General features: G+C 38.5%; 2 protein-coding genes and 1 pseudogene across 3 annotated transcripts; 1 reads left to right on the top strand and 2 right to left on the bottom strand.

The window, feature by feature from the left end:
* Positions 1-1,067: 1,067 nt before the first annotated feature.
* Positions 1,068-4,226, bottom strand: LOC111462765 (annotated as a pseudogene).
* Positions 4,227-5,439: 1,213 nt separating this feature from the next.
* On the top strand, positions 5,440-6,341 carry LOC111462563. Its single transcript, XM_023106175.1, has 3 exons — positions 5,440-5,731; positions 5,847-5,935; positions 6,056-6,341. Exons 1-3 carry the CDS (start codon positions 5,699-5,701, stop codon positions 6,201-6,203), a joined length of 270 nt encoding a protein of 89 aa, XP_022961943.1. The 5' UTR covers positions 5,440-5,698; the 3' UTR covers positions 6,204-6,341.
* Positions 6,342-6,470: 129 nt separating this feature from the next.
* LOC111462562 (trihelix transcription factor GT-1-like) lies at positions 6,471-10,223 on the bottom strand. Of its 2 annotated transcripts, XM_023106173.1 has the most exons (5): positions 9,384-10,222; positions 8,735-8,773; positions 7,741-7,869; positions 7,044-7,268; positions 6,471-6,928 (listed from the first exon to the last, which is right to left on the bottom strand). In XM_023106173.1, the coding sequence occupies exons 1-5, from the start codon at positions 9,919-9,921 to the stop codon at positions 6,726-6,728; spliced, it is 1,134 nt and encodes a 377-aa protein (XP_022961941.1). In that variant the 5' UTR covers positions 9,922-10,222; the 3' UTR covers positions 6,471-6,725. The 2 variants fall into 2 exon arrangements, with proteins under 2 accessions (XP_022961941.1, XP_022961942.1); XM_023106174.1 differs by lacking the exon at positions 8,735-8,773 and having other exon boundaries at positions 9,384-10,223.
* Positions 10,224-10,493: the final 270 nt, after the last annotated feature.

The raw sequence follows: 10,493 nt of genomic DNA, 5'->3' as shown, positions 1-10,493 counted from the left end.
TTTTTTTTTTTTTTTTTTTTTTTTTTGGCCCTTTTCGAGTTGCTATTACAGTATTGTAGTTGAAGTTTTCTCTGCGAAATTCAAGTATTTAAATTAGTTTCTGAGTGAAAAAACATGATTAACCACTTGAAATATTATTTCTAACAGTTTATTTCTTTGCTTTTGCTCGACAACCCTATAAAACTACCTATCCGCGTCGAGACAAACATTCCAATTTGGCCAGCTAATATCATCCTTTTCCTTTTCATTTTATGCAGAGGTCATCGTCAGGTATTTAATTTTGTGTACCAATTATTTGGTTCCACTGTGCTCACGTGACGACTGCGGGCTAATCGACAACTTTCAGTATAAATAAATACAACAATCCTATTCGCAGCCACCAACCTTTGCGAAGAAGTCCCGCTGTAGGCATGGACGGTAGATTCTCTATCTAGTCCCCTAATTAATGCACACTTAACTCTATTTTTATTTGGTCTCACATTTAATTTAGTTTTTTTTCATTTAATCATTGAAGTTTGGTCTAAATGGTTAACTTTTTAATATATGCTAACTGTACTTTGTTGATATGTAGTTTTTCAAATGAGTTTGATTTTTCTTTTTCTTTTAAAAAAATTATTATACTCAATGGCCATTGAAAAACCAATTTCAAACTTCAAAATACCAAATCAAAATCAAATATAAATCTTAAGAACAAATATACTATTCTAGAAATTGGAATAAAGCTAAATTTGTTCATCAAATTAAAAAAAGAAAAATCAATCTATATAAAGTTATAGTATTTTTAGTGATATATCACATAAAAAACCACACCACACACGTCAAGATTCATGAAAAAAGGAAGCTTGTAGTTCGAGTTGGTACAAAAAGTTGTTTTCTCCGTTCACCAAAAGGAAATGAGAGCCCAACCAGCCATTAAAAGGAGATGGCCAAGCATTTGCTTTCACAGCCTTTTATTAGTTATGGTCGCTTTTGTCTTGTCCTTGGGATGGGGAATAGATTCCATTGAATCACTTTCTCATATGGTTCTTCAAGTTCTTGTCGAGGACCATAAATGTGACTGAAATTGATTGAAGGATAAAGAGAACATATAATTCAACCCCATGAAACAAAGGAAAGAAGCAAAACACTTGAAAGACCTGTTAAGTTTAGCTGAATGAATGAGTAATACAAAAGCTCTCACTTGTGTTTTGCTTATTGATGCAAGTTCCATGTACAGTCCATTAACATCAAGCTACTAGAGGACCAAAATGCTTGTTCTTCTGACTTGCCCTCTTGCAGCTGATTGGTTCTTCGACATTGAGACCTTGTGCGCCGAAACAGAAGTACTGGTTCATCAACATCTTTCTGTTGAAAGAATCTTGTCTGAATTTTGGGATTGGCACTTTCCTGTTGGAGCAAGAGACTCCACCAACGCCAGTTTTTTCTTGGTAATCCTCCCTTGACATTGGAGAAGACATGGGCGAACACGAAAAGGGACTCGAACGCTGCCTAGCTGGAACTGCTAAATTTGGCGTCGCTTGGATTACGCCGTGCATCAATCCAGCGGCAAACCTTTTCTTGGTTGATGGGCTTGGAGGAATGTTCATGACTGGAACTGGAAGTGTTCTGTTGTGTGGAAGGCATGAAATGTTCTTGTATTGATGTCTAAGTGAAAATGGTTTAGGTTGTGAATTTCTTGATATATCAAACAGCCCTGAACAATCATCATCTATCCAGTCTGTTCTGGTTGACCTTTTCTCTTTACTCTTAGGCCAGCTCAGGAAGAACTTCAGGCGTTTCACTGTATGATTTACAGAGATTGACTTCTTGTCTGATGAATCCACTGAATCATACTCGCCATTGTTGTTCGAGCGTAAATCAACGTCCTTGTCTACTTGATCACGAGTTACACCAGACACATTTTCAATACCTGTGTACAGGAATATCTCTGCATCTGGAATTCTGAAAGAAGTTCCAGGACTGCTTCCAATGCCCTGCATTTTCAAATGTGAAAAGAAAGCATTTGTTGCCATATAATCACTTGGATTCGAGATGCCTCCAGCCGAAACGAATCGTTTAATAAGAATCTCTAAAGCAGGTGATGGTGACTGTTGTTTGAGGAGTTCAAGTGGGGTCAAGCCATCTTCATCAGTAATGTTCAAGTCTATTGATGGCACAGACATAAGCAGCTCTACCAGGTCACACTGGTTATTCTCTGTCACCGCCACATGAAGCGCGGTTTTTCCATCATTGTTCCTGATGTTGATAATCTCTCGCACATTCATCGACTCGTCGTGTATCAGACGCTCCATGAGCTCAATCTGCCTGTCTAATCTTCTAAAGCCAGGGGTTTTGAAACCAGCCACCCGCCAGATGAAGAAAAGTGTCCCCATAGTAGTTTGACATAGATGTTAGGGAGGGGCATTCATGAATCAGAAACTCCACCACAGCTAAGTGACCCCTGTATGCAGCCACATGCAATGAGGTGTTTCCTTGACTATCAGTGTTTGAGATGATATCAAAGGAAGCTACAAGATTCTTCACTACCTGCAAAACATGTCAGCTAGAAAGGCAATTCAGAAACTTGTTTCTTCGTAACTAGACAATCTAAGTCAGCAGGAGAAGAGATAAAAACTCAAACACAGGAAAGCCAACATTCTATCAGACCGTTCATGTAATAGTTCAAGTACACCGCTAGCTGATATTGTCATTTTTTTACTTTCCTTTTCCTTCAAGGTTTTTAAAACGCATTTGCTAGGAGAAGTTTGCAGACCCTTATAAAGAATACTTAGTTCTTCTCTCCAAACAATGTGGGATCTCTTGGTTGGAAAATGAAAACAGAAAACAGATAACAGAAGTTTTCAGAAAATGTAAGGAACTGACAGGAAAAGAAGCATGAATACAAGTCCAAGATCTGACCTCAATCTGTCCTCTTCCAGCAGCTGTGTGGAGAATGGTGGATCCCTGAGCATCCCTGTAAATGAGAACATCAGGACAGTGCCCAATTAGCTCTCTCATCATCACCAAATTGCCTCCTCTAGCAGCACAGTGAATAGCCCTGTTGATCATTTCCCATCTGAAAGCCAAAGACATTTCCATCTCACATTTATCCAATGCCTCCTCCATTGTCCCATCTTCACTGCTTGGCCAACACCTTAGAGAAAGAGCAAAATCCAGCAAAAGCCTAAAAACCTCACAGTTCTTACTCCTGGCTGCAGCATAAAAAATGTCAGTAATGCCGTACTCTCCTTCTCCAAAAACCAGGAGAGGGTCTTTCTCAAGCAGTTCCATTACAAAATCTAAATCCCCAGCTGAGGCAGCTGTGTACAAAAGCCAGCCGCCATAGCCAGCACGAATGAGAGAACTTCTGCCCCCTTTCAGTTCCCCTTCGAGGAGGAGTTTTTTAGCTACATAAGACCGGCATTTTGCCACATCTTCAAACTGAGCTTGGTCATCCCACACAGTTTCAAGGCGGCGGATTCGGCGGAGAGATGTGAGTTTGATGAGGAGATTGGTGTCTAAATGAAGAAGCTCTCTGACCACATCGTAGAACCCATTGGCCGCCGCCCAGTCAATCGGCGTAGCGTACCACCATTGCTCCCCTGTGCTCTCCCACCGAAGAGGGAAAAACAAGGGAGGCATTTTGCTCAAAACCCACCAAAAAATCTATGAGATAAAAGTAAAATCGAAACAGAAACAGACCCAGAAAGTGAAATTTGCAGAGAATCACAAAAAAAAGGCACAAATATGGAATCCTTACCGAAAGGGAAGTGATGGAGGAAGGCTATATGAATCAGTGAATCAGACTCAAATAAACATCAAGAGGAAGAAGAAGATTATAAGAAAAACAGAGGGAATGGAGCATTTGGAGGAGAAAAGTATGGTGCCAAATCTCGCCGAATGAAGCCAAGAAGCTTAAGAAATGACGGAGACACGAGAATTTCGCAGTGTGTAGAAAGACAGAAACTAACAAAAAAAAGAACAAGAACCAAAATGAGAAGGTGAGGCTTTATTTTGGTGGGAAGTGAAAAGTTGAGAACATGATCACTCACTCGAATGCCTTTCAAGATTACGCTGCCTCGTGACAGTGAGCAGTAAATTAAACACAAAAGAAAGTGAGAAATTGAGAGGTTTAAACTGTTCAACGGGGCTCTGTTGATGAAAGGACAAACAGACAGCTACCAGAAATCATCCATCATTAGAAATTAAAATCAAAATTTTGCTTTGATTTGTTGGGTTTTCTTTTGGGTGTGAATCATTCAGGGATGTTTTGAAATCTGAAGCTTGTTTGTAGTGGTAATGGGATGAACGCTAATTTAGTTTCAGCAGAGACAAATGGAGGAGGGGGTGGGTCAGCCATTTACAAGAATTGGAAATGCAAAAAGAAATGGAAAAAGGACGTCTTGTTGATGAAAAGAAAATGCACACTAAAAATGACTTTTCAAGATAAAAGAGAGACCTGCAATGTTACATTCTTGATCTCGATCTCGATCGAGAGGTCAGATGCAAGGTTTATCTATTCTATCGAGAGTTCAAAGGTTATATATGCGAGACATGTTTATGGTCGATCGAAAGGTGAGAAGTAAAGAAAGTAGAAGGTAAAAGATAAAAGGGGAAGAGCGGAGGATTGAGGTTTATGGTTGTATTGTGTATGATTACTTTGCAAAAGCCGACCACGTTTTGATGATTGATATCCGTAGAGGCAAAAGAGAGCAAAAAAGAGGGGGAAGAAAAAAGGAAACCAAAATGGTATTCAAATGCGACTCCCATCTCTGCAATTATTTGAATCACACACTCCTCTTCATTCCTCCTCCAATAAGACTATCTTATGGATAATTTTAGACTTAAAAAGAAGAAAATGGAATGCCAAGGATAAAATCAAGATATCCTACCACCCAATCCGACCCTAGAGAAGGATGAAATTGGGTCAAAACCCCAAAAGCATCTCTTGATCTCAACTAGGGAGAAATGTTAGCTCAATTCAACCGGAAAATTTGAAATCTAAAGTCAATCTCATATAAATACCTTATTGTAACCTCCGGAAGAATAATTTTTTTTTCTTATTCTCTAAAATCTAGAACTTACTAAACAATTATTCTTTGATCTTTGACTTAACTATTGGAGCATGTGTGCCGAAGAACTTGGAATGTAATATTTTCTTCTCTTTTGCAGGTCAATCCTTTTCAAATTAAAAAAAAAAAAAAATTGATGAAGCATGCAAAAGGTATATAATATTTTCGTCCCACGTTGGCTAATTTAGGGAATGATCATGATCTACAAGTAAAGTCTTACTTTCCTAACCCCACTTTTATCCACTGGGAAAAAAATATCGAAATTAAATCTCTCTCTCTCTTTTATTTATTTTTTATTTTTTATTTATTTTTCCTTTTCATTTACAATGTATTAAAAAAAAAATTCAAATAATGGTGAAATTTACCATCCTTGAAATTGTGATGGTGTGAAAGGCAGCAAAAAGAAGACTAAGCATGAGACGCCAATAAGGAAGGAAATAAGTTGGCCAGCTTAGACGGCGATGGTTATGGTTATTATGGCTGCCCCTAATTTCTAACCCCCCTCCTTCTCCAAACCTCGTCTTTCCCTTTCCCTTTCCCTTTCCTTATAAATTCCCACGTCAAAACGTGCCTTCGCCGCTGCACCTTTCTTCATCCTTCTTCTATTTCTCCTTCCCAAGAACACCCATTTTCTTCTCTCAACTGCCATGGCCACCGCCAACAGATGGTTGAAGCCTGAGGTTGTTCCCTCTCTCCCTCTCTTTTCCCATTCATTTTCCATTACTTCCTGAGAAAAACATGAAGAAATCAACAACTTTACCAATCAAAACTTGATTTCCTTGAATGCATATGCAGGTGTATCCTCTCTTTGCTACGGTTGGTGTGGCCGTTGGCATCTGTGGTATGCAGCTTGTTAGAAACATAACCACCAATCCTGAAGTCAGGTAAATATTTCAAGCTGTACAAAAACATGTTCAATATATTGGAAATGTATTGTATAATACTTTCACCAAGAGAAGGGGGGGCTAAACAGTCCTGATTTGTTCTGAAATGGAACATGACAGGGTTACCAAAGAGAGGAGAGCTGCTGGAGTGCTTGACAACTTTGAAGAAGGTGAGAAGTATGCAGAGCATGGGCTTAGGAAGTTCCTCAGAACAAGGCCCCCTCAGATTATGCCTTCCATCAACAAATTCTTCTCAGATCCAAACTAAATCCAATTCTGATACCAACCTTTGAATTTAGTTCCAAATAATGAAGTGATATTTGAACTGATGGTGTATGATTCTTCTGTTATTTTTATAAGGGAAACCCAAACCGAAAATTCCAAATATCTAACATAATGTTCTGCTAATAAGCTGTTAGTTCCAAAGATATACAGAAATTAAGGAACTGTTGGTTCAGTTGTGAGGCAGTGACAATGGCATCACTTTTTATATTTATGTATCTCACAGAGATCTTCGAAAGCATGCAATAATGACTGTACAAAAGAGACAATACTTCCAACAATCCATATTACATATACAGGGAGAAGATAACCTGTCAAAAATGCATATGCAGAGTCTGCGCACGAAGGCCTATTTCATATGCTGAGTCTGTGCACAAAGGCTATACCTGTTTACATGGTTAGATTTAGAGTATGGAATACAAGTAAAGATGGAGTACTAAAACAAAGCCCCATAACCAAGGGCACTAAAGCCAAAATCTTTATCATGTTGCCATAATTGGGCACTTGCTCAACTTATACCGCGGTATATTGCACCAGGACGAAGATCATCCATAGTATCGATGTTTCTATACCCATCAAACTCCCGAAGACATGTCCAGCCCCGACGAGTTAAAAAATCTCGGTAATCTTCTTCAATGTAAAATATTTTTTCTTCGGTATGTACCGGTAAGTGATCAGATTCATCATAGAGGCAGATTTTCACAGCCAACCCTGAAATTAGAAGTTTAACTGCTCTCACATGCATTACCTTGCCCAAAATGTGCAGCTAGGTGCTATACTTTTTACAAAGAATAGTAAGAGTCAATACTAACACAAAAAGAGATACCTTCATCAAGGTGAAGAGTGTAGTTTCCTAAAGGCATGTCCCTGTCCAGACTTCTGATAACCTGGTCCTCATCCTCTAACCAAAATGCACGTTTAGTTCTCAACCTGAATGCAGATTTGATTGCCTCTTTGATGGCCTCTGAGGTGCCATCAATACCGATTCTTCTTGTGTAGTCCCCCCACTTGACTGATATTACTCTCCCGCCAAATGCCTGACTCTCCCCATCTGCAAGGAGGTAAGTTGACAGAAACCGAAGCTATTAAAGATTCATAAAGCAGCAAGCATCTCAAACAAAGGCAGGATTGGTTTTTATATGAGGCCATTTGACTAACATTCAGAAGTGAATCTTAATGTGAACATATTTGTATAATCGAAATGATGGGTCAAGCCAATAACTAAGGGTATAGGTATAGCCATCAACTACAAAGTTATGCATCGTCATATAAGGGCACCTGTTAGGCTTTTAGCAGGTGAATCATGTGGAATCTAAAAGAACAAAAGTGAGGGAAGCTTTGATATAAAAGTCATTTGACTGAAATGCGAAGCCTAATCTTAAATACCAAGATTGTTAATGCTTAAATGAACGGCCTAAATCCTACAAGAAAGAGTATATCTCATAATCTAGAAAGTAACGTCAACATATAGGCATCTTTTCCAAAACATTCAAAATCGTTGAGTTGTGGTTCCTCAGTGCTACCATTTCCGGGTGCCTCTCTCCAATTCCAAGGTGGAATGCCCGTTGCAGCAACTGCATCAGCTGCTGTGATGGCAAGGGGATGTCCATCATGATCTAGCTGTCTTTCAAGATTGAGTGAAGGCCTGCCACCTGCAGCGTGCAAGGAAACTTAGAAGGAGAGAATTTTTTTTTTCTTCTTTAAGAAGAACGTGGTATAAAAGGTGAATTTCCACTATAAAAGAAATATTCTTAACTACATGAATAAGAAATAATAGAAGAAACTCAAATGGAGATGCAACTTGATTGTTTTCTAATCTTAAAACCATTAATATGGCCACTGGAGCATTAATATAAAGTTTTCAATGGTAAGACATTGGTTTATTCATAACAACTGATTGTTCAAAAAGCAACACTTTCAGTTCTGTATGTTGGGAGTCTCAATTAGACCTCAGGGAATGAAGGGATGATGCAATATGTAAAATAGGCCTGAAAATTAAACAGTGGTGAGATAAAGACTTAATGAAGTTTATTCAATATCCATACAGACTCGTAGGAATTGGATGACTCTATTTTGTAATAGACCCACCAGCTTTGACCGTTTTACAGCTTCTAATATGATTCTTCATGTACAATCAATCCTGTACATTCTCACTAGCACATCAAGAATTCACTATTAATGATATGATTAAAAAAACAGCCTACTACCAAAATTGAGTTTCCACAAGCGATTTCATAGTTATACGTAGGGCTTATAAAAATCTCCCTCCACAATGAAACAGAAAATAAACTAGGTGTGATTTTCTCTGCCATTCTCTATTCGTTCTTCTGGTGTACAAACAGTAAACAACATTGAATGATAAATGCTAGCAACAATCATCAGTCACAATATATATACACACACATACATACATATACATATATACATATACTCAGGTTTCCTACAAAGAGGGGCAAATATTTTGTCAATAGAAAAGTAGCATCGCAACAACAGCAGCAAATAACAAGTATGTCGTACCTTCAACGGGTCCGAACGTTAGACCATTATCCTCTATTCCTGCATTGGAATAAAATTACAATGCTCATCACAGTCCTCTCGTGACCCCAGAGCCAGACTAATCATAACCCTACTGCACCTACTATTTGCACATCATATTCAACAGACTTAAAGAATGCAGGCCCCAAAAATAGCAATTCGAAACTTCTATCTGTTTAAGGAACAAATTCAGGAAACAAAGACGATTCCCCACCCCCCAAGAACAATAAAAACAACAAAATGAGTAACCAGTTAAAATTTTCTAGTCTACCAACTTTAGTTGGATATATGATTTCCAAATCCAGATATCTCTATTCATACGGCTGAACCCTTTTAGGAATGATAGCCTAGTATCATAGTTCATATACCAGAACAATGCATGTTTGAAAGAATAAGTTTGCCAAGAATCATGACGGCTGGCTATGGACATACAATGAATGAACTATGAAGACCTACAAATTGTGGCTAATGGACTCTCCAGAATATTGAATTGTGCATTCAACTCTCTCTCTCTCTCTCTCTCTTTTTTTTTTATATTGGAATAGCATTTTCTTCTTCTTCTTCTTCTTCTTAAAGAGCCGGATATTAGATTACCCCATTCACCCTGTCAAAGCCAAGAACCGAAGGTTACCTTTGTCCGCGAATTGAATATATGAATCAATCTTGGGTGGCGTGGGGCTCTTGTACTGCGTACTTTTGCTTCTCTCCTTCAAAATTTCTTCAATCTCCTTGTAATACGACATCTTAGCAGAGCCACTTCCCCTATCATGGTGCTTTGCCTTCTTGAACTCCTTGAGCAAGTTCCTCCATTTGTCAGTACACATAGTCGGAGAGCGATCAAAGCCCCTTTCCCTCATCTTAGCCGATATCTGCTCCCACAAATGCTTGTTGGATTTCGAGGTATTGAACAAACCATCCATCTCCCGGCGTAGGGAAATTAAGCTTCGAGTCTCATCCTGAACCCAGGTCTCCGCCCGCTTCTTCGGAGCCTTGACTTCATGATCCTCACCACTGCTATCGCCGAGCATCATTTGGTGCTGCTGATGAGTCGGCTGTGGCTGATGAGGTTGAATATGGTGGTCGCCATTGGAGGCGACCTCGATCATCATATCTCTGCTACCTTCTTCCTTGTAAATATCGATTGGGCGAGGCTTATCAGACAAGTACATAGTCTCTGGGTCAGGGGATTCCGTGAAATTTCTAAAAAGATGGAACTTCGTAGGGTGAGCGTGCGGAGAATCTAACGAACGATGAGCCCACACCTTCAAATTTTCATTTCTCTGTCTCTCTTTCTCCTTATTTTCTTTTTCTTTTTGCGACTGCAAGTTCAGAGACTCCGTCCTTTTTTCCGCAGGTCAGTAAGTCCTGAGGGCTGAACCCAATGGGCGCACACACACACACACACAGAGACGAAGGTCGCGTGTGATGCCGGAGAAACAGGGAATAATTGTACGGATAAATTTGGAAAAATTGTGAATCTTTTTTACTCTTTTGGAATTTATGATTAAATTTTACATTTTTATATTTGCTAAATACGAATTTTTTAAATTAGTTATTTTATTAGATGTAAATTTAAATTTTATATTTAATTGATAATGTATTTTATATTTAAAAAATTAAATTTGTAATTTCAAGATTTCGTTAAATAGATATTAATTTCAAAATTTAGAAACTCCAGCAATAAATTAACTTAGTTTTATAGTTTATATATATATATATATATATATATATATATATATAT

This window comes from Cucurbita moschata, unplaced genomic scaffold (assembly GCF_002738365.1).
Source record: "Cucurbita moschata cultivar Rifu unplaced genomic scaffold, Cmos_1.0 Cmo_Scf00027, whole genome shotgun sequence".
In the NCBI taxonomy this organism is placed as follows: Eukaryota; Viridiplantae; Streptophyta; class Magnoliopsida; order Cucurbitales; family Cucurbitaceae; genus Cucurbita; species Cucurbita moschata.
Note: the sequence above shows the minus strand (reverse complement) of the source record. Positions and strands in the feature narration are given on the sequence as shown.